Below are 27,204 nucleotides of genomic sequence, written 5' to 3'. Positions count from 1 at the left end.
TTAGGGCCTGAGAGAGTGTTGTTATCATTTGCGTTTATGCGAGTGTTCTTATCAAATAAAATTAATAACAAATAAAAAGACAATTTATTTACCAAGTAATAAAATAAAAGCAATCGTTTTATTTTAAATGTTGTATGTTTTTAACATTCAAAATAAAGCAATTACTTTTCGAAGAAAAGAAAGAAGCTTCAGCAATTTATTTGCAGGCTTCACTTGCAAGTATCCGCCACTGGCGACACCGTAACATATCGAGACGGGTATCTATCTATATCTATATATTAAAATATAATATAAATAAGACGGTACGTTACTCATTATATATACAAAACTTAGTACAGAAACAACAATTATTCAATTTTTAAACCTTAAATAACATACGTACCGACCGCCGACGATACTGCACTGAGCAATAAAGGGTATTTTCCTATGGACAAAGAATATAACTGGCAGAGAATGGAAGTTAATGTAGCCGAGTATTAGAACTACATACGAAACTTTACTAAATAAATAGGTACTCAACCTCATCTTCTACAAGGATAGATATATGAGATCACTTACTTATATGTATGAAACTATTACATAAAATCAAATGTGTAAAAAGAAACAACAGTGGGGAATAGAAATAATATTGTTTAATAATCTGGGTTAGGATGATAAAAATTAAAATTAATATCAGCCGGTAGTTTGAATTCACCGCTTAAAAAGAATTCATGCACTTCTAATCGTTGAATGGAATTCATCATTAGGTAATGAACTATGCCTTGACAATAATACATGGGGAAACGACTATTGACAAACATGAACAACCTATTGGTAAAAATTTTTACTACCACACATTGCAATTTACGATTAATTGTATTCTTCTTGGCCAGTAGCTGCAAAGGAGAACAGAAAATTTTAAATATTGGTACTCTAGTACACTCGGCGTCAAAATTATCTTAACGGGAAAAATATTAGTACAGTAAAATTTTGACTTATCAATTTTGTTGTCTTCCTAAAGAAAACAAGTTCTTTGAAGACTAAAATGATTTTTTGATTAGTCGGATTGCTCTGGTAATTTTATAGAGCCGGTGTCTTTTTGTTTATTGTGGACTGTACATGACACATGTATGTATATAATAAAATAGTTATGAATTATAATTCATAACTATTTTTTATGATAACACAGGTTGTATAGAAGTTTAAGGCGACAAAATAAGTTTACCTATTTTCACTGTGGTAGGCCAAATATTACGCATACAAACATATTGAAAGTACATTGTCTATTTACTGTCACGCATTATTTTTTATTTTTTTTTTTTTTTATTGCGACTCGACAAAATGACTGCACCGCGCCTGATGGAAAGTGCGAATACAGTCCAGAGATGAGAGTAACGGATGGAAAACACAAATATCTTCACTCCGTCACTATCATTTTGCCGGTCTGGCCAAATGCACTGGATGTACACCAACTGATCCCTGAACGCGATTCGCAAAAGCGTTTCACTGTGGAGGGTTTTCCGCCGTGTGTACTGTGGTCGCTATCCAGTCGGCACAGAGCCTACCACAATGCTAAGCAGATGGACACTTGTGACGCCCTCGGTCGCCTCTTACGACCCCCACGGGCATGTATGGGGAGGCGACAATGTATTCTTAAGCCGTCGCCCCACGGCTAAAATTAATTAATTAATTAATTAAAAATAATTAGCAAAGTAAATTAGGTGTAACATGTTTATTTTTATTATATATCATTCAGACATGCACACATGGATGAGTCAGTTAATAATATAAACGGTGTGAATTTGGGTCAATATTAATAAAACAATTGTAAAAATAAATCCAAAAACCAAAGAGATTATAAAAAAATAGCGTGCTATAATAATATTTGAACAATAAATTACAAGTTTTTTATAAAAAACGACCTCAAAGGCCACGGCCTTTGAGGTCGTTTTATGCTGCTGTAGCATTATTCCACGGAATTACATCTATTTGCCAAGTTTTATTGAGGACGGTTACTGGAAATGTGTGTTCATCCCCTACTTTCCACAAAAAAAGAAACATCACATTCGGGTAACAAATGCCTTATTCACATTCTTATTCATATTCACAAATGAGTTATCGCGTAACATACATACAAAAAAAAATACAGTCTTACTGAGAACCTCCTCCTTTTTTTGAAGTCGGTTAAAACAAAGGAATGTAACTTACATAAAGAAACCTTTGTGGGGCCTCGGCTTCGGTGGGAATTTTCGTTACGAGTGTTTTTCTAAGATATTTACGCAACAAATTTTCCCTATCGCATTGTCCAAACTTATAGACACTATGTTGAAAATCTGAAAAAAAATATCGAATGTTTGCTGTTTAAGCAGAACATTATTTTAATTAGAAATCTACCGTGAGACTCAGACATGTTATCCAATGTATCCATAGCATTATGATTATGGGGTATTAGCTCCTCGCTGCCATTCGCGCCCTCACCCGTACTGAGTGACGGGACTATTAGGGCTTTGGCGTGCAGTTTTCGTCGAGTCACTGCCATGTTGCCATGGAAGCTCATGACTAAGGACCACGGATTGTTTCGAAACACATCGAGCAAAACTTCGACAAAAATATACGAGTTAGCTTAGTTAATATAGAATATTATTATTCTGAATCTGTTAACCATGCACATACGTCTATCTTTCGCAATATTTGCACGAAATATTTGTTAATCAAAATGTATCAGTCATTGTTATTGACAAATTCATGTCATTGAAGTTTATATAATTTTTTTTTTTTTTTTTTAATTTATTAAGGCTTTGGCAAAGCCATCAGCCTAAACATGAAGTTTAAATATGTTTCTGTAAATATGGCTGCCACAAAGAGGATAGGCAATTTGAGGCGGCGTGCTTGGATTGACTCGGGATTCCTTAAAACGGGCCGATACGGGTATTTTATTTCGAGATTCGTATAATTTCGCGTTTTAATCTTCGATTAAGGCACAATAGCACTATCCTATTCCACTTTAAACTAGATTTCACAAAATAATTGAAAGTCAAAATAAAAACGACACTTTTCCCTCCAAAAGGTCCAGAGCGAATCAGTTTATATAATGTACTTAAAAGTGTTACCATGTTAAAATATTAAAGCATACCTCGGCGTAGTTTGTCAACTTGGCTATAACCTCCACGACGCAAGGAATGATGGGCTTGGTTAAAATTTATGGCTTTCCAACCATCACTGGCGCCTTAATAAGGGGAAAAAAATGTAAATAAGTCTATTATGGCAATACGTTTTAGGTCGACCTCTCAATATTACAGATTTCTTCGTGGCCTTTTGTTCTTTCTTCCCACATTATCCTCCATAATGCCTCCGGCAGTTCAAGGCTATTCCTGCTTATACCTATTGAACTTATGCTACAGCATTATTAATTTGGTGTCATAGTTGAAGCTTGTTCTGCCAATTTAGTAATTTCTTTTCTTAGCGATTATGATAAGAAACATGGTTAAGAAACTTGCATTTATAACAAAATTCAAAGAGAGTTGTATAGAGATGTGAAGGTATAGAAATACCGCACTCAGCAGAGGAACGCACACAGGTAAACATCGAACTCGACTTACCAAACAAATGAACATTAAGTGTTAACAACGACAATAAAATATGCTGCTGTAGCATTATTTATGTCGCTGTGATGAAGGATTTAGGTGATGAGCGTCTCTTTGTGTCTATTATATGGCAGCTTTTCTAAGTTCAAATCCTTTGTAGCCGATTTAGATACAACAGATATATTACTATTTGACGAAGTGTGAACGAACATTGATGTTACGTCGGTAAAATGGAGTAATTAATTCCATTGATTCAAGTAATGAAATCTTAAGAGAAATCTTAGTTTTATACCGCTTCTAAGTTTACCAATAACCTTAAATGGTTTCAAAATATTTGGTATAATCTGTCTTTGATACGCATTCTTTTCTTGTTGTGACATTTTGTTATTTGGCTCTAAAGAGAATTCGAAAACTTTTCGGCAAATTGTAAAAAAATATTTTTTCTTTTGTCAAGTAACGTGACGATCAAGTGGTGTGCTTGATGTCAAGCGACACGCCTGTCTATAACAGTTGCAGTACCACTCTGAGCTTTAAATCGCAAAAGTGTGAGGGACACTGCCACTATGCCTGTCACCTGGTGACATAAATCGTCAAGTCCCATGTGCCTGTAATTTCACCAGTACCTCTTACCTTTCAAAATAGGAACGCAGTAATAGTCACATTACTGCTTGGCGGCAGAAATTGGTAAGGTGGCACTTTCCTGCATGAACTCTTTCTTTCATAAGGAGCTTTACTGCTACTACGATGTGGTGGACTACAGCTAAACTCTCCCCTCAGAGATGAGCCGTGGGATGATATATCTTTAAAAAAATATATTACTTAATGTACTGTTTGGTAAATATACCTTTTTTATTGCTTTATAGTTAAAATAAATTTTTGATAAAAATGTTTAAAATAATGTAAAGTAAAATCATAAATTTAGAATTAATTATGGAATGTAGGTCATAATACGTTTTCCGACTAAATTGTTCAACACATTTGTTTTTAATTTGAGTATACGAAATTTTCCGTGGACGACTAATACAAAATTTATATACGGTAGCTATGTATCACTCTTGTTTATAAATTGATTGTTTTGAAACATCAATGTCTAAAACTTTTGAATCACTATATTTTCAATTGAAATACATATAAATGTGGATGGAAATCCTTTGAAAGATCTGTTTATCGGTACATTTCGCTGTGATATCTACGTACATTTTAAATTCTAATTGGTTTTAGTGTTATACTAAATTATGAAGCAGATGAAGTGCTCTTTACGGACGATAATTATGGCATTACTGGGTTCAGGTGAATACATTTTGCGTTATTAACCTTCTGCTGTCAGATAACATTGATTACCCAATTACTGCCGCGTGGTGTCAAAAAAAACTTTTGGTTTTGAAAATTATTTTTTTGAGGAATAAAATAGAAAGTGGAAAAAAATATTTTGCCATGTAATGTACAAAAGTACGAGTATGTAGGTAATATGTCTAATACGATAAATAGACGTAACTTACAGTCTCTTCGGAAAAAAGCTCTTTATGTTCGATTAACAAGAACAGTGGTCAACAATCAATCACTGTTAAATTAAGCACTAATAATAGTGCTTGATTTACTTACATACGTAAGTTTGTTCCCTACTATGTTAATGGCTATGAATAAAGATTTATTATTATTTATTATTATTATTAAGAGACTCCATGTTTTACATATCGATAATTCGGAGAAAAAAGGGCACGAATGTCTATTATATAAAAAATAATTATTTTGTAATCAGGTTCATTTTCATGCCCCTTCTGTTTGTCTACTTAAAATTTAGCTCTTCGACAAAAAACAGTTACAAAAATAAAATAGGTTTGAACTAAAGTGTTTATAAGTTGTTGATTGCTCGTTTTTTAAACTTTGTAGTTTGGTATTTACGCCTTTTCTTTCCCGAAGTATCGACAAGTATATGTTCAAATGCAAATAATATTTATTCGTCAAAATAACTTATTAGGTACACTCATTATTGTTGTAAAAGTGCCCAAAAATCGGGCAAATTTTTTGACGACACAACGATCGACTCGAGTGATCAAAAAAAAGGAGTAAATTTGTAAGCAACAGATGATCAATTGTATTGTAAGTTTTTTTTGTAGATCGATATTTGGCGATCAACAAAAAATCGAGCAAATCTATATTCACATTGAAAGACTATGTTATTTAAAAAAGTTCTTAAAACCCCCAAAGCTCCAAAGTGCTACAGTACATCAAGCTACACACTTTTGTTCGAATATCGCTTCCAATGCAACGGAACAAGATCCGTCAATGTGTTTTTTTTTATTCTAATGTAAGTGTGCATTTTTTAGCTCTATCTCACCTGATGGGAAGTGACGATGAGGTCGACGATGGAGCATGCACACCTAAATGTGTAGTTTGATGTTCTGTCGTCGTACATTGAGAGCTTACATTGAAACTTTACTATAGTATGAAATATCAATTCTACGTCATTAGCTTTCTAGAATTATTGTCTGACAGGTGGTAAATTGTTGCAGCGCAACTGCAATAATAATATATCCTCCTATGACCCAGTAAAACACCCATTGCACATTAAAATGTACTAAATATAATTACACGCTTCAGGTTCAAGCAAGTTTTCCTTCATTTATTTATGTACAACGTATTTTTCTAGACACCTAATGGGCATATAAAATATACGTATAGTTCTAAATTTGAATGCGGTATCTTCATTATTATGTGCATGTTTACGTAATAATACTATCTTGAGTCGGAATATTCATATTCACATATTAGGCATGTAACTTTTGATGTACCTACACGGGGCCTTAGACTCCTAAGATATAGATATATATGAAGATCGTTATGCTCAAGTTTGATATTGTTACAGTGTCACATGTTAAGGGCTGGATGTTCTTCGTTCCCTTAAAGGATATAACGCTAGCGAACAGAATTGCTAATCCAAGTGAGTAATTTGTTAACTTTGTTATTCGAGATAAGTAATGTTTAGTAAATTAGTTGGCTACGATATGCAATATTACGTAGATAATCTTGACTACATTTTGAAAGGGCAATAAAATTTTTAGTATCTTAATTAATGCTTTTTAAGAAATTTCGTGTACTTGCCTGTACCTCGGTGCTCTTTTAATACAAAACTACATCTCTGTATATAACATAATACATGTAATTGCTTTCAAAGAATGATACATTAATAAGGGTGCGTATAGATCTGGTGAGTGCACTGCGAGCGCGCTGCTCGCATACTGTACGCCTGTTGTATGCGTGTTGCACGCGTGCTGCATGCGTGTAAATAAGTACACATTAATATATGTTTCGCGCGAGTGACGCGAGAACGGCACGCGAACAGATCGTGTGCAGCTAGCGAGCGTTTCACAAACAGGCGCATTACGCACCCTAATAAATATAAGAGACTTGTTATCAAATTGGAATAGCAGAAAAATCTCTCTGTATTAATTCTATGTCAATCAGCAGAGCTGTGGGATGTATGTATATAATTTGGTATAGTAAGCTTTAAAAAAAAGGTTTATAAAGAAAGTTTTTACAGCACACAAACACAGTGAATACATTTTTGGCGATTGCAGGAGAAGAGACATAAAGTTTTATAGCACTGTGCATTTGGATAATATGGATGTTCTCGGGAAAATTATTATTAGAGTAAGTATACAATAATAGTAGATTGTAACATTCGTAATACTAAAAGCAAAATTGTGTATTTGAGGGCGCTTTATGTTTTGAATTCAGAGTCGAGCGATGCAGATGTTCAGGCAGTGCGTCCGAATGTTACTCCTAAGACGGACATAACGTTGCTCCCGCATCCCGGTTGGACATGGGTAGAACCTAGCGATGGGCGAGTCGAGTTATTTAACTCGAATAACTCGAGTTAGTCTCACAACGAGTCGACTCGAGTTACTTTTTTAAGAACTCGAACTAACTCGATTCGGTACCCGCCTCGCCGAGCCGAATACTTCATTCATACAGCGCAATTCGCAATGGCTACTCGTTCTCACTCGGTCGGTTCGGTGACCTTCGGAGTATGCTCGAGTTGCGAGCGATGGGCGAGTCGAGCTATTTAACTCGAGCTACTCCCACAACGAGTCAACTCGAGATATTTTTTGTGAACTCCAGCTAGCTCGGTTCGGTTCCCGCCGAGTCGAATACTTCATACAGGTTCGGTGACTGGTGAATCGTCGGTTCGAGTTCTACTCACGACTCGCGGTTGATCTGTCATACACCGAGCGAGTTAACTCCAGTTGCAACTCGAGTTAGCAGTCACATCAACTCGAGTAACTCCAATTGAAAAAATGCAACTCGTCCCATCGCTAGTAGAACCGTACTTATTTTAACTTTACCCTGCAATGAAAATAAATTGAAAACGCTTAGAACAGCTGGCTGAATAGTTTGCCAACTAGTACTACTTTTAAGCAATCTTCTTCTTCATACCTTTTTGAATGCACTGATTATACATTCGACTCAAAATTAGGCCGGTAGGTGTGTGGAGTAACTGAAATGAAAAATAGTTTACTGGTAACAATAACTCTTTAAAAAAAATGGACCAGGAAACTCCGGATTTCCAAATCAGGTTACATACAAACCTAAATGAAATAACAATTTCAAAAAGTAATGATCAGTGTTTCCTTGTGATTTCATAGTCCTGGTGAAATTATAGGGACATCATGGTGACGAACCCAGCGGCAGTTCTGCTCAGATCTTTCTAAGCACTCATAGCTCTGAGTGGCACTGCAACTGCTCTGGATAGGCGTGTCGCTTACCATCGCTCGAATTGTTCGTCAAAAAATATTTCAAATTCAATTTCTCCATTTCCAGGGATGGTTACCAATAAGGAGAATTCCTACCTGCATTAAGATCAGAGCAACTTCCTATGAAGAAGACCTGTTTAGAAGTACGGCCTACAACTTCCAAATGTGCGTTCCTAGGGTATCATACTGTCACACTCAAAAACGAATTTCTTTTTATTATTACGAGTGGTACATTCCTGAAGACATGTCTGGTGGTATGAGCTGGGACCTTTATTTCTTTGGTCCCATTAGAATGTCTTGGTAATTCGAAAAAAAAAACATGGAACTAAGTCAAGACAGCTACGTATTGTGATACAAATATTATTTATTAAGTATTAAATTGTTTATTTTTGTTTAGTGATGTTACAAACTGTACCTTTCACGATACTTTCATGTTAATTCGTACCTAGATAGTAATACACTTTCTTTTTGTAATAGGTACATTTGTTTGTGCTTGAAAGGAAATGTCAGAAGCGTTTTTTCGTGCGATTTCAGAGGATTCTCCACGGCAAAAATTGTACATACTCATTAATTGAATCATCCCTTTAAAATTTCGCATATTTTTGCGTCACTTTGCATTTTATTTATTTAACAATTTGTGAATCATATTCTGTTATTTGTTTATGGAAAATAAGCAACAAGAAACGTATTTATAAACAATCGCTCATCTATTAATCGTTAATTATGCAATGTTAATAAATAATAAATATAATAAACTAAATATAAACAAAATTTGAGAGCTATAAAACTGGAGAACATTCACAGATGTTGCATAGTCTTTCTAGAACGTCCATCGAAGTTATTTCACACGTTAATTTGGGATACTTTCTTGTTTCTAATAATTTGCTAATTTATATCGATTGATATCACGAAATGTTCGATTTAAACCACTGTGCAGTGCTTTTATGTATTTTTCCACGTATGTATACTTTGTGTATTTATTAATTAAAATCTGACAGTTTAAATTAACATTTATATTATATAGTTCAAGAATCGATGAAATCAAAATGAATCAGTGAATTTGGTGGGTACTAGTTTCTCAGACTGCATAGTATGTGGTACCTGATTGCCCGGGCCTGTTAATAAAGTAACTAGTTGTCTAGTTAAGACGTAACTCCACCAGGCGTATGATCATTTTGTGTAGGCTGTGTAATGCTTAGATGGTATTAGAACTTTTGTCAGTGCATAAAAAGTAATTAAATTGAAGCGATTGGACCGAAACTGTTCTAAAATAATTCTGATAATTTGGTTATAATTTTTTAGGCTTAACCCAATTTAGGTTGTGTAGGAATTTGATTTCCTCTCCTAGTATTTAATGTGACTTGGTAATTTGTGCGTAACAAAGGAATGTTTCAACTTTATAGAGAAACTGTAACTGGTGATAAGAGATGTTATTAACGAGATCTTGAAATTGTTGATATTGCCATATATTATTTCTTCGTATGTGAATTTAAACAAAAATAAGACGCCATTAACAATACGAACATCTATTATCTATTCCCCTTTCAATATGGGGTCCAAAAGAAACTGTCATCTTTATATTCGTTTCGTTCATGTATTAGAGACGTATAAATAACATGTTTTTCTAACACCCTTTTACAGTTCCACTCAGTGATTGCTGGCAATTTTTTGACTCTTTAAGTGATTTAAGAACTACTAAAAATGGAACCGGTAAGCTCTGTACCCCAGTTAATAAAATGCTAAATTTGTAATTTATTAAATATTTGGCTCTTATGTACTTGTCTCATTGTCATCGGATCTTTTTAAATAGCTTTTACGGCTCTGGATACTATGCCTTGTTTCGCCAAACGTCAAAAGTTCATCAGTATTTGTCATATGTAATTTAGAAAAGTTCCTTTCCTAAATTGTTCCTTCCGGGAATCGAACCCACAACCTCCTCATCCAGTGCCCACAGTGCAAATTGTTGGACCATAGAGGTCGATATTATTGCGACTATGGATTGTGTGGGCTCCGCCAAAACAGCCGAGACCCGTTAAAAGCTCAAATACGCCAACTTCAGCCCGTGCTACAGCGTTGTGCCTTTTGTGGTGGATACCCTTGACTTTTGGTAAAGTACAAGTTAGAAAAAAATGAAGAATTTAATTAGGAAAACTATTCTAACTTAAGCCAAATGTGACAATCCAGCGAATAACTTAGTTTAGCACGTAATTGGTGCGAATATCTTACAAATTTAAAAGCTCATTATTTTATCAATTTAATAAGAATCAAGTTTTGACATTAAATGTTTTGGTAAACATTACAAGTATTTTTTTGTTAATAGAGACAAATACAGAATTTATCTACGGTCAATGTCGGCCAAATTACAAAATCGTATATTACACACATGTCCACCTTACTAACGAAGATGTCGTGAAAAAGTCAATTGTCAGAGTAAGTTATTGAAATATATATAATAAAAATATAATAATAAAAAAAAATATATCTTTCATGCTTACGTATATTCACTTTAAGCAAATTTAAGCAGCGATGCAAACGCCATATAAACGGGATGCAAATGCGATACAAAACCGATGCACGTTTTACATTAATTAACTAATTTATTTATTTAATGTATTTATTAATTTCCCTTTTAAATTTACAATTAACAAAACTAGACAATGTGCATAAACTTATAAAATTTTTCGTATATAATGATTCAATATAAGCGACTGTATCGATGCAATCGCGCGTTTGTATCGATGCAATCGCCTATAAATCGCAATTGTAGCGATGTAATCGTGCATTTCACGAACGCGTAGCTGCATCGTTGCTAAAAGTCGTCGTGTGTAACCACTCCAAGGGTGGTGAAATTACACAAGCACACGGGACCTGTCAACTTTATGTCTCAGGGTGACGGCCGCAGTTGCTGTGCTCTTCGGATCTTGCGATTTAAAGTTCTTAGTGGCACTGTATCTGTCATGGATAGCTGTGTCCCTTATCGCCAGGCATACTACTTATTCGTCCCATAATAAAACAACTATATGTAAAAGCATTATAATACTTTTTTATAAACTTGAATGTAGGTACGTAAGTTCGTATTCTATATTAGGTGAATAAATAGTATTTGGTTATCGTTTAATCGCATAAATTACGTGAATAACTTGTAATAATATTATTCTCATTACGACTGTATTTGTAATGTATACGTTGCTTTATTGTTAATTGTATTTCTAGAATACTCATTTAAGTTTTTTTTCTTAATTTTATTTTGTAATGGAAGGTAGGACTAGAAAATCTTTCTTAAAATAATATAATCCTACTATTTGTACATGGGCTAACGCTTTTCTCCAGTAGTCGGTGGTGTCCTTAAAATATTCTGTTAAAAGTATCCTTACTTTTCAGGGGTGGCTAGAGATACCTAAAGTGCCAACTTGTATTAGAATTAGAGGCACGTTCTACGAAGAAGATATGTTTCGAAGCACTGCTTACAACTTCCAAATGTGTACACCTGTCATAACGTACATACATGACAAAAATAGATATAGATACTTTTATTACGAATGGTATCTTCCTGATGAAGAACTTCCTGGTGTTAATTGGGATCTATATTTTTATGGAACGCCAGGAGAAGAATGGGGTTTGCTGAAATACGAGTAACAAATTGATTGAACGTTGATTTTGATTGAGTTATTTATGATTTATTTTATAATAGTATCCGATGTTTTTGTATCGATTGATTGTTTTTGTACCTACTAAATATTTCAATATGCAGAATTTCAAATTTTATAAAAGTACAGATTTGTTTGATTTCCGAAATACCTCAACCTTATTAAAAAACTAGAAGAGAACTTTTATTATCGTTATGTAAGTAATGAAGTAATGTCACTATATGATATTAGGCATGTAATACTATAGACGAGTATCAAAATTTAAGACAAATTGTCACCCGTATTTATGAACAAAACAGAAGTCGCATTTAGAGAAAATTCTTGACTAAAATCGACTTGACTGAAATTATTGCTTAAGTTTTGTATTTTAAATTTTTTGAAATTATTGCTTAAGTTAAGCTTGGTATTATTTGATATATAAGAACATTTTTTCGCTTGCTCTTAACCAAGGTCAGTCTCAAGTTTTACTTTGAAGCCGGTAGCCAATGATTTTTGAAAATGTTTTGTAGTTTCGACTTTTGTTTGTCGCAGTTAACAAACAATTACTTTTGCCTTTTTCTTCAACGGAAAGAATAAAAAATTCAACAATCTGTTTTGACTTATTCGTTTTAATACTTAAGTCAGGGCTCCTTGTGAAAGAGTTCGTCTAGGGTAGTACTGCCACCTTATCTATTTCTACCCCCAAACAGTGATGTCAGTATTACTGTGTTCCGGTTTTGAAGGGTAAGGGTGCTGGTGAAATTGCAGGCAAATTGGACTTGTAAGTGGCACTGCAACTGTTATGGACGGGCGTGTAGCTTACCATCAGGTGCACGACTGTTCGTCCTGTCACTTGATATTATACAAAAAAAGTTTAAACAATATTGATTTTTTGTATTCGGTTTTAAATATATTAATTAATTAATTATTATGGCTGAACTTGCACTAATGGGAAAATGGTGTTTACAACTAATTCATCAATCTGGAACATGAAGATGAAAACCAATGATAATCAGAGTTATCTCACTCTGTTTTATTGTATCTTGCTGTAGGGGTACGAATTATTTCTATATATTACAATGTGTTGAACTGTTTGTTGAAATAAGTATGAAACTTCAAGTAAGTGCAGGAACAGAATAAATGGTTCCATTGTACTTTACTGAATCTTAGTGAAATGAGAAAGTCAAAGTTAAGTAGGTACATAACTGGGTTCTTATAAACCTATAAGTTTTGATATTTATTTTTTCATTATTGATACAAGGATTATAGAAGTATTTTGACATTGTGAACTATGTAGAAAAAGTATCAAGAGGATTGGTCACGTGGTGCAGTTTCCCCACAGTGGTATTTGAATCTTTTATAATACTCATAAATATCAAATAGTTCCTACTTCATATTACTTTCCTACTTAATGAGAAGAATTTTCATATCTGTATCGGCTGAAAAACTGTTCGTCATCCAGTACTTCCAAGATATTGCCAGGAGCCCTCAAATTTAGGTGCTCTTACACCACGGTAATCATCTTCGTTCCCCAGATAATCTGCCATGAAGGCCTCAAAGTCGTCCATTTTTGAAATAATGTAATACACATTTATAAACCAAAAAAAGATAAGTAAATACGTAAAATAAAAAAATGTACGAGCAACCCAAGAGAAAACGCAAATAACACATTGATAAAAATGTTAAAATATTTCCAAGTCAGACTTAAGACAGTTAAAGACTGGTTTTATACAAGTGCGACTTAACTCGATCCTAAGACCGAGTTAAGATATAAAATCGTTCATATCTAAACTGAGTACATACCTAAACTTGTTGAGTAAAACAACTTGAGTACTGTAAGTACGTAGTCGTGGGTAAGCGTAGCGAGAGGCTCATTTCAATGAGAAACGAGGATTATATTCATAAATAAAACTTTACTACGTGTATTCAATTTGAAAGCTTTGTCCAGAACTCGTATCTTGACCCTTTGACAACAACCTTCCATTCTTTATACAATTCTAAATATAAAACCTTTATTCAGCCAGTTCCAATACAAATAATACTGCCTAGTCTACATCCCTCCTCCTTAGAACTGAAGGGGGAACATCCCTAGCTAGTGCCCTACCTATGATAGGCAAACTTACACATGTGATTAGCCTTTATTATAAGCTAGACACACACTGCTCGGAAGTTATTACCCTACCAACGAACATAACTACAGAGCAGGCTATGGCTTTCATCTGCCAAAAACCTATCCGAAAGGACAGATTATGGTTACACCCTAAGCAAACAATTCAAATATGTTTACTCATTACCTATCCCAGCTATTTGGGTATCCTAGCTAAACCCTAGCTATAAAATTGTAACTTTTATTGTAACTAAAATCCTAGTTAGGTTGAGTTCACAGACCACATAAATACTAGTAATAGACTGGTTAGTGGGCGGGGTCCGCGTTACCTAGTTTATCACCAGACGGGCATATGAGTGTCAACAGCCCGTCAGTCGTCGTTCAAATGTGATATATGATTATTTTGTGGAAAAAAATAGAAACATTTTTACGAATTGTGCAATTATATCATGTCGTGTAAGAAGCCAAAATACTCCGGGAGTGATTTCATTTCATCGGTAAGTACTAAAACTCTGAATTTTCTAATATTTTCAACAATATAATACTATAATTTCGAAACAAAACTATTTTCTTACAACTCGGTAATAATAATATACATTGGTTGCTAGCCATCGCCGCCGTCAAAAGAATAATTTTAATGACGCTCAATGAATTGCTTGCACTAGTGTTGTATTACACTTGGTACTGGCTCCGCGTGTTGTAATCAAATTATCGGTATTGAGAAACCCGGGTTTGGTTTAGTTCAACATTTTTTTTTATCATGCTGTACCAATGTGTAAACATAAATTGTTTACAGGTATTTAAAAGTTAACAATTTTGATTACTTAAATGTTTGGTCCTAACACTAGCAATAGTTTTTTAAATTTTGAATTTAAGTAAAAACGATATATTAATGGAAAAAAAGGAAATATAGATAGAAGAGGTACAGTGTCGATAATTTTACAATGCACGTAAGTTCATGGAGTGTCAAATGAAGACTTTATGAGATTGGAGATTTTCTTTCCCTTATCTACATGATTCCTATCTCCCTACTTGCTCTCACTTTCGTCCGCTTGAATTCTTAGTTTTACCACAGGCATGATTTACATTTGCAGTTTTTGTATCGTTTTTTTAGTTTCCCGCGGATCCCTTTCAAAGGAGAAAATGGGTTGAAGCAACAGGCAGTAAAAGCTGGGTACCTACTAAATGTAGCACTATTTGCTATAGGCATTTCATGACATCACATTAAATTATATACATATGAATAACAACCGAAAAATTCATTAAGAAATAAATCATTTGGTTAATCAGGTAATATATGACATGAAACTAAGAATCGCAAATTATAGACCACATCTAAATGTGAGAACATTTCTGAAGCATTGTCAGTTATTTTTCGTCAAGTTTTCATGAAGCAAATGATACGTTTCTTCGCCTTCGGAAATAAGTATCTTCATTTTCTTGATGAGCTCGTCGACGCTATCGGTGTGGTCATGGTCAGTCAGTTCAGAAAGAGGTAATTGTTGAACAAATAAATCATATTTCAGGGAGAATAAAGATTTTTATGATGACTGTGTTTTAATATTTCAATCCTTCCAGTGATCGGATTGACTGGAAATTTAGTAGGTTAATGAAAGTACGACGATAGTATAATAAATCATTAATACTGTGATTGTAGCATGTAGCTACGTATACGCATGCGCCCGCGTAGCTAATATCAATTAATATTTACGTGTAGTAAAACCATGTGTATTTGGTAACAAATGTGTGCGTGTAAAAGTCAGCTACGCTAGTCTCGAAAAGATTGCTTTAAATGCCGTTTCCATATACTCCGTGATTAACCCTAATTATACCAAGTATAAAGCAATGCCTAGTTCAATATTCCGCTAGTTATGAAACATAATGTCGATATCAATTAAATGTCACGTCCCTATCTGTAGCCCACATTGTCAACTTTTTGCTTTTGTTCCAAGAAGTTTATGTTCATAAGATTCTTAGCTTTTATGTGACTAGTAATAATAAAACCTTATTAGATCCAAATACGTTTAAATTTTTTTTACCAATAGTTTTTTATTATTGTCTATTTTCGTTTGATAATTTATAACCAATTAAAATTATGTTACCTTAGTACTAATGTAAGATTACATTTTCAAATGTGTGCGTGTGGCGACACCGGTTTTGATACAAATGTTGCTTGATGCCATTTCCATTCTTTTTTTCTTCCGTGGTTGAATTCTACCACAATCTTAATAAAATCTATACATCTCATTATAAAAACCACATTTCCAATTAAATAACAATCTACACGCGTATTATGCTGTTAAGACGACATCTCGGGCCTGAACATCCATCGGATGCTCACTGGGTTACATCCTTAGAATAATAACGCATAGAAACCTAGCCCGCATACGTTAAGTGAGGCAAATTGTAGGGCGCCCTATAGGCCTACACGAGCGAGCGGGCTGTCAGTGCTCAAGGTCAAGTTGCACCGCGAGTAGCTCAAAAATTTTTGCTAAAAATGACGAAATGTGCGGTAATTGGGTTTAAAAATAGATCAGACAAATATAAAATAGACACTAACATCACATTCCATAAGGAAGTAACGCGTTTCAACTTGTATTTTTATGTAAATATTCACTAAAACAGAAAATTAATTTCGTTGCAACAAGATACGAAAATGTTGGAAAGTAACGGGTTTTTTCTCCCCATTTTGCTATTCTGTTTCAAAATAATTTTTACGAAATATATTTAGTATTTGCCTTCATTAGTTTCATGTGAAAAATCATTATTCTTGTTCATCATACACTCATTTAAAAAAATTGTCTTGCCAAGACTCAAAAGTTCTTAAGTAAAATCATTTCAGGAAACTAACACTGACTAAAAAGTCATCGTCACTTCTCCAAAATCGTGTATAAATAACTTTCAGGTTCAGGTTCTTAATTGTTATCGTGTACTTTTCATGTAAACATACCCACAGATAATATCAAGCTATTTATATATTCAAATTCGATAGTCGCACTTAAACTCGCTTGTAGGTTTTTGTTCATACATGAGTTAAATAAAAATTGGGTAGTATTTAATAAGGTGCCTACAGATTTGCTCGACATTGTCGATCGACAGTAACGATTGAGAATTATAGACGTTTTCGAGGAGTTTTAGAGTGTTATTACGAATGTAGCATTAATTTCTAAATCCAAGATGGTTGACAACAATTTTCGAAAATGTATTTTTGGTAAACCATAAGGAAATGGCATGTATATCTGAATACATAATGGCGGACAAGACTTCTAATTCTTCTTCTTCAAATTGTTCGCCATCTTGAATTTAGAAATATGTGCTATATTCGGAATGAGCAGCCCCAAATACCTTGAAAACGACACCCAACTTGCCATTATTCGAAAAATCGTGCCCGCCATCTTGGATTTAGAAATTAGTGCCATGTTCTTAATGAGCACCCCCAAATACCTCGAAAATGATACTCATATTGCATTTATTTCAAAAGTCGTGTCCGCCATCTTGGATTTAGAAATAAATGCCATATTCATGATGAGCACCTCGAATACCTCGAAAACGGTTCCCATATTGCATTTATTTGAAAAGACGTGTCCGCCATCTCGGATTTAGAAATGAGAAAAGTCGTGTCTGCCTTCGTGTATTCAGATATAAATGCCATTTCCATAAGGATTAACAAAAATAAATTTTTGAAAATTTCTGTCACTTGACGTTGTCGATCAACAGTAACGATCGACAAAATCGAGCATATCTGTAGGCAACCGATCGACAGTAACGATCGACAAAATCAAGCAAATCTGTAGGCATCTCTAACTTAACGATGAGTTAAGCAAGATACAATTTCCCCACTTTTGAGGGAAATGTTATTCCATGGCATCATTATTTGTATATTTGTGTGCGTGCCGACGAGCGTAAATACAAGTTGCTTACGCCTACATGAATTTGATTTTTGCCTCACTTGTGATAGTTCGTTTTGTATGAAACTATCATTCTATGCGTTATTATTCTAAGGTTACATCAATATAGATCTCCCAGCTGCCTTAGCCTTCGCCCTGCAGCTATCCATGTTTCATTAGATTATCTTACTTTATTTGGACAAAGCAAAGAACACACAAATTTTCCTAACAAAAATAAACATCAGAAATAAATATGATTTGGTGATACATCATATTGAAGATTTATAATGATCAGAAATATATTTTCTATTGAATGCAGATAGTTCTTGTTCATTTGGAGGAACGTCCAACAACCATACACATACACACAGGTTAATATAATATACTCTTGAAATCAAAATGAAATAAGTCATATTCATCCAAGTTAGCAATTCATCTCTCCTCCTGTCCTTTTGTGTTAGCATCAATTTGCATTCGCCAGAAAGACTTCCATCCTACAACAGCGTCATCATGGCCTCATTGTTTTCTCCATATGAAAAATAAACAAAAGATTAACAAACATATAACAACAAAACATAAATAACTTATCACCTATTACAAATAGAAAATCGTTAAACTATCTACTGAAGAACCTCTTCATTCTATTACGTGAACAAGATCCTACCTACCAGAGATCCTGCCTACCAGACCTACTCAGATCTATTTTCCTCACATTAGCGTATCTCCTGGATGATAAAGCAACTCTAGCATTCTTATCAAAACTGCGTTTCTGTTTAGATCGCGTTCGTCTTACCCGTTCCTTACACGACTCAATCAAGGCTGCTCGTTTCCAGTGCTTATCTTGCATACTCTCCGAAACGCTTACACCATCAAACCTTACACGTTTACCGATATTCTTTGCCAGCCCCCCAACCGGCTCCCCAACCGACCCCTCAACCGACCCCCCAACCAGCCCCCCAAATCAATTGCAATTAAAATCAATTGCAATTAAATCAATTGCGTATTGATTTCAATTGAATTGATTTTTTAATCTGATTGAATTTATAATTGAAATTTAATTGATTAACGCCCAACACTGGTGCCATGGACACACAAATAGACAACCACAAATTACACCCAAACTCACGAGAGAAATAAATGTAGGCCATACACATATTTCTCCCCGCCTGGGAATCGAACCCAGAACCAAGGAGCATGGCAGTCTGTATAGTACCCAGGACCTCTGCATAGTAACCGTTTGGCCACAGAGGCAGTTACGATTACGAATAACGATTTAGCATATTCTTATAGACTATATCCTTGGATGTATAGTATATTTTATATACGACTGTTATTTAATAGTAAATACCTAAAACACTGGATCTAGAAAAACAGTTTTCCCCCCTTCTCCTCCGGACTCGCCTAAAGTCGTTGTTTCACCGGAGTCCTGTCTGCCTGCCCTACTTATCATAACTAATGTAATCGACGTTCTTAGCGAAATTGAGGTATTAACATATCTGAAATAAACAAATCTAGATTTACAACCCCCTTGTAAGCAGTTTTATCTTATTTACTTTCAGTTTTATAAACAAAATCTAATTGACTTTTTTCAAATAGAAAAGCTTTAGGTACCAATATTTCGAAAGTTAGCAAAATGTAAATGCGCTAGTTATAACAAGGCGGTATTATGACTAGGTATAATTTAGTGCCACACTCATCATCATAATTATCACACATATCTACAACTGAATATGTCTTACTAATACAATACCACCAATCACCATCCTGCAGGCTTAGTATGAGCCCGAAGACAAAAGTTATCTCTTCTTCGAACTGTCAAAATCTCGAGATTTTAGAGAGAAAATTGACAGTGCGAAGAAGAGATAACTCTTGTCTTCGGGCTCATGTATAAGCCTGCTGGTCTGATTAGATTTAACGGTTCCCCTTCACCGGAAGGCTCATCATGTGACACGAAATATGTCTTCTGTCAGTGGTATTCTGTCTTACGGGCTCAGTGTTATTATTAAAACTATTGTTTTTATTCTTTATCTATCAAAATATTGACAGTATGGCCGATTACTGTAGTACTGTCTCTATTAATTATCTGCCAAGTCTCTAGCCCGAAGGCTCTAGCCGTCAAGACTAAACGTCTCGAAACTAAATGCGAATGCCAACGTAATTTCTTTTGCCGACCGTGGCAATAAATAGTAATAATAATAATGATGTGCCAGAAAACTAAACCAATTGCCTAGTTACAGACCAGGGAATTCCCAATAACCCGTATCTAACCTGTATCTATATCTACTGTATACCAGAGCAACGGAATTCACTCTGGGGTACTTCCCAGAACACTCAGGCCAGAACCAATTAAGAATAGTTCATTTTCTAAATTGGTCCTACCGGGAATCGAATCCGCGACCTCCGCATTCAGCGCCCACAGTGTTAAACCGTTAGGACACCGAGGTCGTCACACACACGTTCAGCAACGTGTCCTGCTGCTATAAAATCTAAACAATAAGGACTGGACCCAAAATTTGTTTATTAAATATGTTCGGAATTCTAGTCTTAACTGTTTGCTTGTAGTAAACGAAAAATAGGAATTCATAAACAAGTTTCTTCTTAATCGCAAGCAACGTAATCAAAGTGAGATTATAAGTTTGGGGACGGACATTGTTGTAGCAGCTCGTGGAAAGAACATTCATATGTACAGTTACATAACAAAAAAAGAACTATTTTCGTTGTAAGCATTTGTACTGTATTATAATCATTCATTCTTAACACAAAAAATATTTGTATTAAAATGTTAATTTTCAACTATAGTGCTGTGCTTTTACTCATTTGGTCAGGTAATGTTACTTGTGTTTATTTAATTATAAGTTTTATTTTTACATATTTCACACCATATCGCGACCTAAAAGCGAGGGTTTATATTCGGAGAGTTACATTTTAGCAAAACTGACAAAAAAGATTAATAATAATAGTAACTTTCCTTCTCTCCACGAATTTTGATTACAATTATATGGCACAAGAACAGAACAGACACAATTTGTAGGAGACTGGAATCTAAACTACATGAAGATATCTGTGTCATGTCTGATGGCTGGTGCAATGAAAATTATTTTTTTTTTCGAAACTTTAATTTTTAATTTGGTAACTTTAGTGTTGAGGCTGCGTTATTGGGTTATTTAATGACATGATAATGATTATATACCCTTTTACAGCTTCACTGAGCTCAGGCTGGAAATTTTTCGACTCGTTAAATTATTTAAGGACTAAGGCTAATGGAACCGGTAAGCGCATACTTTCAATATGTAATAGCATACTTATTATCCAACTACAGCAAAACGTTGATTGGGAATGAAACTATTTTTTCGGATCTAATACGCAGATCTTTCCTTACCTACGGTGTGCAGACATGGTTCTGGACCGAAAATAAAAAATCTAAGATCAGTGTTTGCCAAAGAGCGATGGAACGCAGCATATTAGGTGTAAAGAGGATGTACAGAATCTGGAACACTACTCTGTGCTTCGAGCGCAAAGTAGTGTTCCGGATTCTAACACGGTTAACTGACGTTGGAAAAAGGACTGCCAGGCTGAAATCGGATTGCGCTGGACACGTATGTCGCATGCACTCACAGAGATGGGCTCACACAGCCACTTGGTGGGTGCCGGAGAACGCCAACGACGACGAGGCAGACCAAAGAGATGGCGGGACGACTTGGACGCATGTGTAAAGAACTGGCCTAACATTGCATTAAACAGGGAATTGTGGAAGTCAAGAGGAGAGGCATTTGTTCAGCAGTGGGTAACCTATCACTGACCCGAATAATTTTTTTCCGAAATAATGTTTGTTCGAATTTTCACTACCCCGAAAACCGAATTATGACGAAACCGTTGTTCTTTCAGGATATGTTGGATGTTTATCGCAAAGACACGATTAGGTTGGGTTATGTTAGGTATGAAAGAAAAAAATATTTTCCTCTCAAAATTACTTTCGAGGTTATGAAAATTCGAGCAAACGTTATTTCTGGAAAATGTCATTTCGGACTTCCGAAGTCAAACCCAGCTGTGAGGCACTGCAGGCTAATTAAAAAAAAATCCGCGTAAATTTTTTTCAATCATACCAACATTCTTTCTTTTACAGGGCCCTAAGTCACTACTAATTATTTTACCTTTCATTAGATTCGTTTTTTTCTTACAATTAAAGTGCTTGTAGTAGTAGTGCCTCATAATCAGAAATACATTCGATTTGAAGACTGTACATAGTAATTCCATGGTTGTTTTAGTAAGCAAATATCGATCTTAAGTGATTGAATGAATGAATGCCGTCACTGCCATTCCATACTACTATATTTTATTAACTATGATTTAGCTGAACAACAAACATTATCATAATTGCAATTTAAACTCAGTGCAGTCTCCATGGAATTACAATGAACAGTGGTTTGAAGAAGATTAGCAGACTCCAATCAAAAATTAAATTAGCAGGGTCCAAGTCCCATGACTGGCGGGACAGAATTGTCATATGTGATTTATATAAAAAAAAAGTTACATTTTCAATGTGTATCGCGATAATCTAAGAAGTAAAAGAGAATTAATTTGTATTAGCCGTAGAAGTAACTTTGATTATGACGAGTGCCAGCCGCCATAATCGCTCAAATAGCGACGCTGATTCTATAATGTTATAAACGTTAAAAAATTGGATGAGTGTTTTGATATTTCGCACCCGTGATGTAATAAGACCATATTAGCAAAATGAAAAATTTCGAAAGATTGTACGAACGAAAGAAGCATGACTTCTATTTTGCTTCTATTCTTTTCATTTCTGTTAAACGTTCTGGTATGTGACATATGAAAATTGTTATCATAATTCAAACTTTTTTTGGCATTCCTCTAAATATGTCCATGTCCAATACAAAAATGGAATAAAAAAATTCCTTCGATCCAACTGGACTCGACCTCGCCATATCGTGGCTAACGCTATACCAACTGAGCTACGGAACGAACCAGCAGATCTTAATTTTTCTTTGTGCTGTCCATTAGTTATCAAAAATATTTTTGTTTACAGAGGCGTACACAGAATTTGTCTACGGTAAATGTAAAAAAGATCCCTACAAGCCGATAATATTATTTGAACAAGTTCATCTATTGCCTGACGACGTTAAAATGAAAGCCATTGTCAGAGTAAGTCGTCAAAATTTACCTCTGTATAGGTACTGTTGCAACGGCCACACCAATCACCTGGTCTCGAACTAGGTATTCGCTGTACTATAACTGTCTTTTTATGATATCAAGTGGCGGGACACACAAATCGTGCGCCTGATGGTGTGCGACGCGCCGTCCATACCCTTTATTCTCATAAGGACAGATTCTCAATAGGACGGATTCTCAAGAAGACGGATTCTCATGAAGACAGATTCTCAAAAAACCGGAAATTGTACAGGTGCACGCAAAAGTATTTGAAATACGCCTCGGTAACATAAGTTTAACGTATGTCTGCATGTTCCTTGCGCGTTGGTTACTTTTTGTATGGGCCTTTAAATAGTACTTTTTTTTGTCGTCGTGGCGATAATTGAGGATGCCTATCATTGAGGGATGCCTATTTCTAGCAGTGGACGTCTTTCTGCTGAAGTGATACTGATGATGATATCACAATATTTGGTCAAAATGTCAATCCACTGTTCCCAGGGTGTAAACAAACCGATACATCATAAATGGTTAATTTGTGCATTTATGATGCACGTGATCATTTTTTAAATTTATTTGAAATTATTAATTGATCCTTTTTTTCACAATACATAACATATAACGCATTATGGTGTGTCGGTTTGTTTCATCATCATCACACAGCCTGTATACGTCCCACTGCAGGGCACAGGCCTATGTATGGACCGTGGGTATCCATACACGATGCTTGTTGTTGACTCCCGGGGAATAGTGGATTGAAACAGCAGAGTAGGTATATGAGTAAATTGCAGTGGAAAGTGTAATCTCCTTGCTGTATAATTTGTTTTGTTACTGGTGATTTGATAAAACTAATTATTAAACATGTCATTGATTTGACATTGTCATGAAATATCTTGAATGTAAGCTAATTTTCCTATCTCTATGTAAAATCATTGATTTTTTTTTCAAAAATGGATAAAGCGGGCCCTAGTTCTGGAAAAATTAACATCGTGATAATTGAAGGAAATAAAGGTACGACTCAGTTTATGAGCTGTTAATTTTTATGAATATTCATTTACTGTGTCAGGACAGTTTTCCTATCGTCTCTGTTCCGTTTGGAGCTGTACAACATGTATTGATGGATAGAACTGGGGAGTAGTTCAGTTGTGATAGATCGGTTGACCGGACCATACCATACCTAAACTTTCATGTGGTAGTACAGTTAACCGGACAGACGATAATTCTTAGTGACCATGGGTACAGTCAAATCTATAGACAACCAAAAGTTTAGCTGTGGTCCTGTCAACCGGTATATCACGACTGAACCACAGAAAAGAAGCACCGAATGAAGTTTTTTACTTATTGTTATAGGTAAAGGCCGGTTATCGAATCAAGGAATGGTGCTTCTGCACGCTGGCCATAAATATAATTTTGTTAAAACAAATATGTGTGGTACAACTAATTGGCGATGCGTCAATAAAAACATTTGTAGCACTTCCATAACATTAACAGCTGATAATAAAGAAATTGTGAAAGAAGCTAAACATGTATGTTTACCAGATTATGAACGTAACAAAATTGATTTCACAATGTCATTAGCCAAACAAGAGGTTTGTCTTAATATGGCGCCTATACCTGAAATTTTTGAGAAACACTATTACAAACTTCATAAACAGGATTCTGATCATACATTTGGTCAGGGCGAAATGCTTTCCCCAGAGGAATTACCTACATTCAGTTCAAAAAAGGATACGCTGTATCGGGCACGCTATAAATTTTTAAATGTAAAAAAAAGTAAATTTTTGCGACCCCAAGATGTGCAGTTGCCAGACAGTTTAGTAAGTGATTTCTTTTTGTATGACGATGGTGTTGAAGAGAAGATTATAATTTTTGGTACTCGACTGGCAAAAGCAACATTGAAAACAGTTGATATTGTGTACGTTGATGGAACGTTTAGATGTTGCCCGATTCCTTTCTATCAGCTGTTTTCTGTACATGCTGACATTACGCATGAATCAGGAACTGTGTGCTTTGTGCCATTGTTGTTCGCTTTGTTGCCCAACAAAAGCCAAACTACATACGAGAGACTTTTCAAAATTTTAAAATATCAATTTTTTATGAATATCAGCACTTTCAAATGTGACTACGAACTGGCTATTATCCAAGCGATAAAGGCAATATATCCTGACATTGTAGTAAAGGGTTGCTACTATCATTTTACAAACGCAGTTTGGAAAAAGTCGAAATCGATTAATTTTAGTTCATCCAACGAGGGTCGTAAATGTACTCAGCTCTTTTCCTTATTAGCACTGTTGCCAGCGTCGCTTATACCGGAGGCGTATCTGACATTATGTGAATTAGCTCCTAATACTGAAGAAAGTACACAATTCCAAAATTATTTCTCGAAGCAATGGATCAATCTTATTACGAGAGAAGTTTTCAGTTGTTTTGGCGAGAAATTTCGAACGACAAACGCAATCGAAGGGTGGCATAAAAGAATTAATTCTAGAATTCCTAAAAGGCCATCGATGCTTTATTTCATCATGCTTTTGAAGAAGGAAGCAAAACTGTCGGACATAAAAATTGTCAGAGGGTCCTTTTATTGTGCGGGAAAAAGAAGGAGAAAAAGTGACATTTTAGTTGACAGAAAAATTGAACAGATTGTATCTGAATGTGTACGGAGTGAAATATCGGTCTTTGAGTGTTTGCAACGCCTTGCGATACTAAGACGTTTTGACGACGACAATTGACAAGTTATTAAAATAATTTTATCTCTATTTTTTTCTCTTTTTCTCCTTACGTGTACTGCTGTTCTTTTGAGAATCTGTCTTCATGAGAATCCGTCTTCTTGAGAATCCGTCCTATTGAGAATCTGTCCTTATGAGAATAATGGGTCCATACCAGTTGCGGTGCACTCAGAGCTTTAAATCCCAAAGATCTGAGGGGACTGCCACCGCGCTCATCACCCTGAGACAATAGTTGACAAGTTCCCTGTGCACGTAATGTCACCAACACCCTCACCCTTCAAAACCGGAACGCAGTAAAGCTCACATTACTGATTGATGGCAGAAATAAATAAGGCGGCAAGGTACTTCCCTGGACGAACTCTTTCACAAGGAGGTCTTCCTCATACTAAATACCTGGGTGATAGTTAATGGAACGGCATTCATTCCGGGCCACTACGCAGAACACAAATACCAGAATCAATTCAGAAAAGTTCATTTCCCCAAATTGGCTCTACCGGGAATCGAATACGGAAGCACCTCAAACAGAGCTATCAGGCTAACCTTTGGGCCACCGAAGTTGCAATCAAGGTAAGCCGGCGTAAACTGGCAGACGGCAAGGCAGAGGACATTAAGTTTTAATGAATGTATATTTTACACTATTTCAATTGAAATAAGGTATAAATTCAATGCTCTGAGACCGACCTCGGAGCAAAGCCGAGCATATTTCTATGCGGTATTGTAGACCATGCTAGAGGATACGGCGACGGGAGGCGTTCGGCATGCTACAGAATCCACCGGCATGCGTCAGGATTAACGATCCACGTTACGATTAGGTATTTATGAAGATCGATTCAAGTATACTATCTAGCGATTTTTTGCTTCGATTCAGTTCAACGCGATTTTCTAGCGAATCGATTCATACGCTAGTATATAGATATCGTTGATTTATTTGACCTACCAACAAACAATGATGGTACTAAATAAATAACGAAACAAGAATGAAACATAATTTAAAGGCAGTATTCAATAGAGGGTAATTTAGAAATGACTTCTCTACAACGACTTTCCCATGTTTTTGTCCATAACTGTCAAAATCATTATTTATTTATTTTTATAAATTTTCATCCATTAATTGAGATTTTTTTTGTGTTTTTTGTAACTCCACTAATTTTGTCATGATTATGAATAAAAAGATCTAAAAATTTGCGTAGACCCGGTGATTTTCATCCATTATTTGGATAGGTAAAGGTTCCACCACACAGCATCTTCATATATCTAGTATCTTTCCTTGTTTTGATGAAAAAGGCGACAAGCGGTTATTCCTTAGACTTTTATTTTTTTCCATCCTCTTTCAAGGATTATTCATATCTTAGAGGATTTATAAATGTCATATAAT

The 27,204-nt window shown here is 35.2% G+C and overlaps 2 protein-coding genes across 2 annotated transcripts; one reads left to right on the top strand and one right to left on the bottom strand.

Annotated features, from left to right (window-relative positions):
- Nucleotides 1-619: 619 nt before the first annotated feature.
- Nucleotides 620-13,511, bottom strand: LOC113229974. The gene is made up of 4 exons (XM_026463676.1): nucleotides 13,409-13,511; nucleotides 3,113-3,205; nucleotides 2,188-2,312; nucleotides 620-875 (listed from the first exon to the last, which is right to left on the bottom strand). The coding sequence occupies exons 1-4, from the start codon at nucleotides 13,509-13,511 to the stop codon at nucleotides 633-635; spliced, it is 564 nt and encodes a 187-aa protein (XP_026319461.1). The 3' UTR covers nucleotides 620-632.
- Nucleotides 13,512-23,577: 10,066 nt separating this feature from the next.
- On the top strand, nucleotides 23,578-25,832 carry LOC113229972. The gene is made up of 2 exons (XM_026463674.1): nucleotides 23,578-24,114; nucleotides 24,454-25,832. The coding sequence occupies exons 1-2, from the start codon at nucleotides 24,054-24,056 to the stop codon at nucleotides 25,830-25,832; spliced, it is 1,440 nt and encodes a 479-aa protein (XP_026319459.1). The 5' UTR covers nucleotides 23,578-24,053.
- Nucleotides 25,833-27,204: the final 1,372 nt, after the last annotated feature.

The sequence above is a fragment of the Hyposmocoma kahamanoa genome, unplaced genomic scaffold, assembly GCF_003589595.1.
Source record: "Hyposmocoma kahamanoa isolate Upper Pololo Valley unplaced genomic scaffold, ASM358959v1 63, whole genome shotgun sequence".
In the NCBI taxonomy this organism is placed as follows: Eukaryota; Metazoa; Arthropoda; class Insecta; order Lepidoptera; family Cosmopterigidae; genus Hyposmocoma; species Hyposmocoma kahamanoa.
This window is presented reverse-complemented; position numbering and strand designations above follow the sequence as displayed.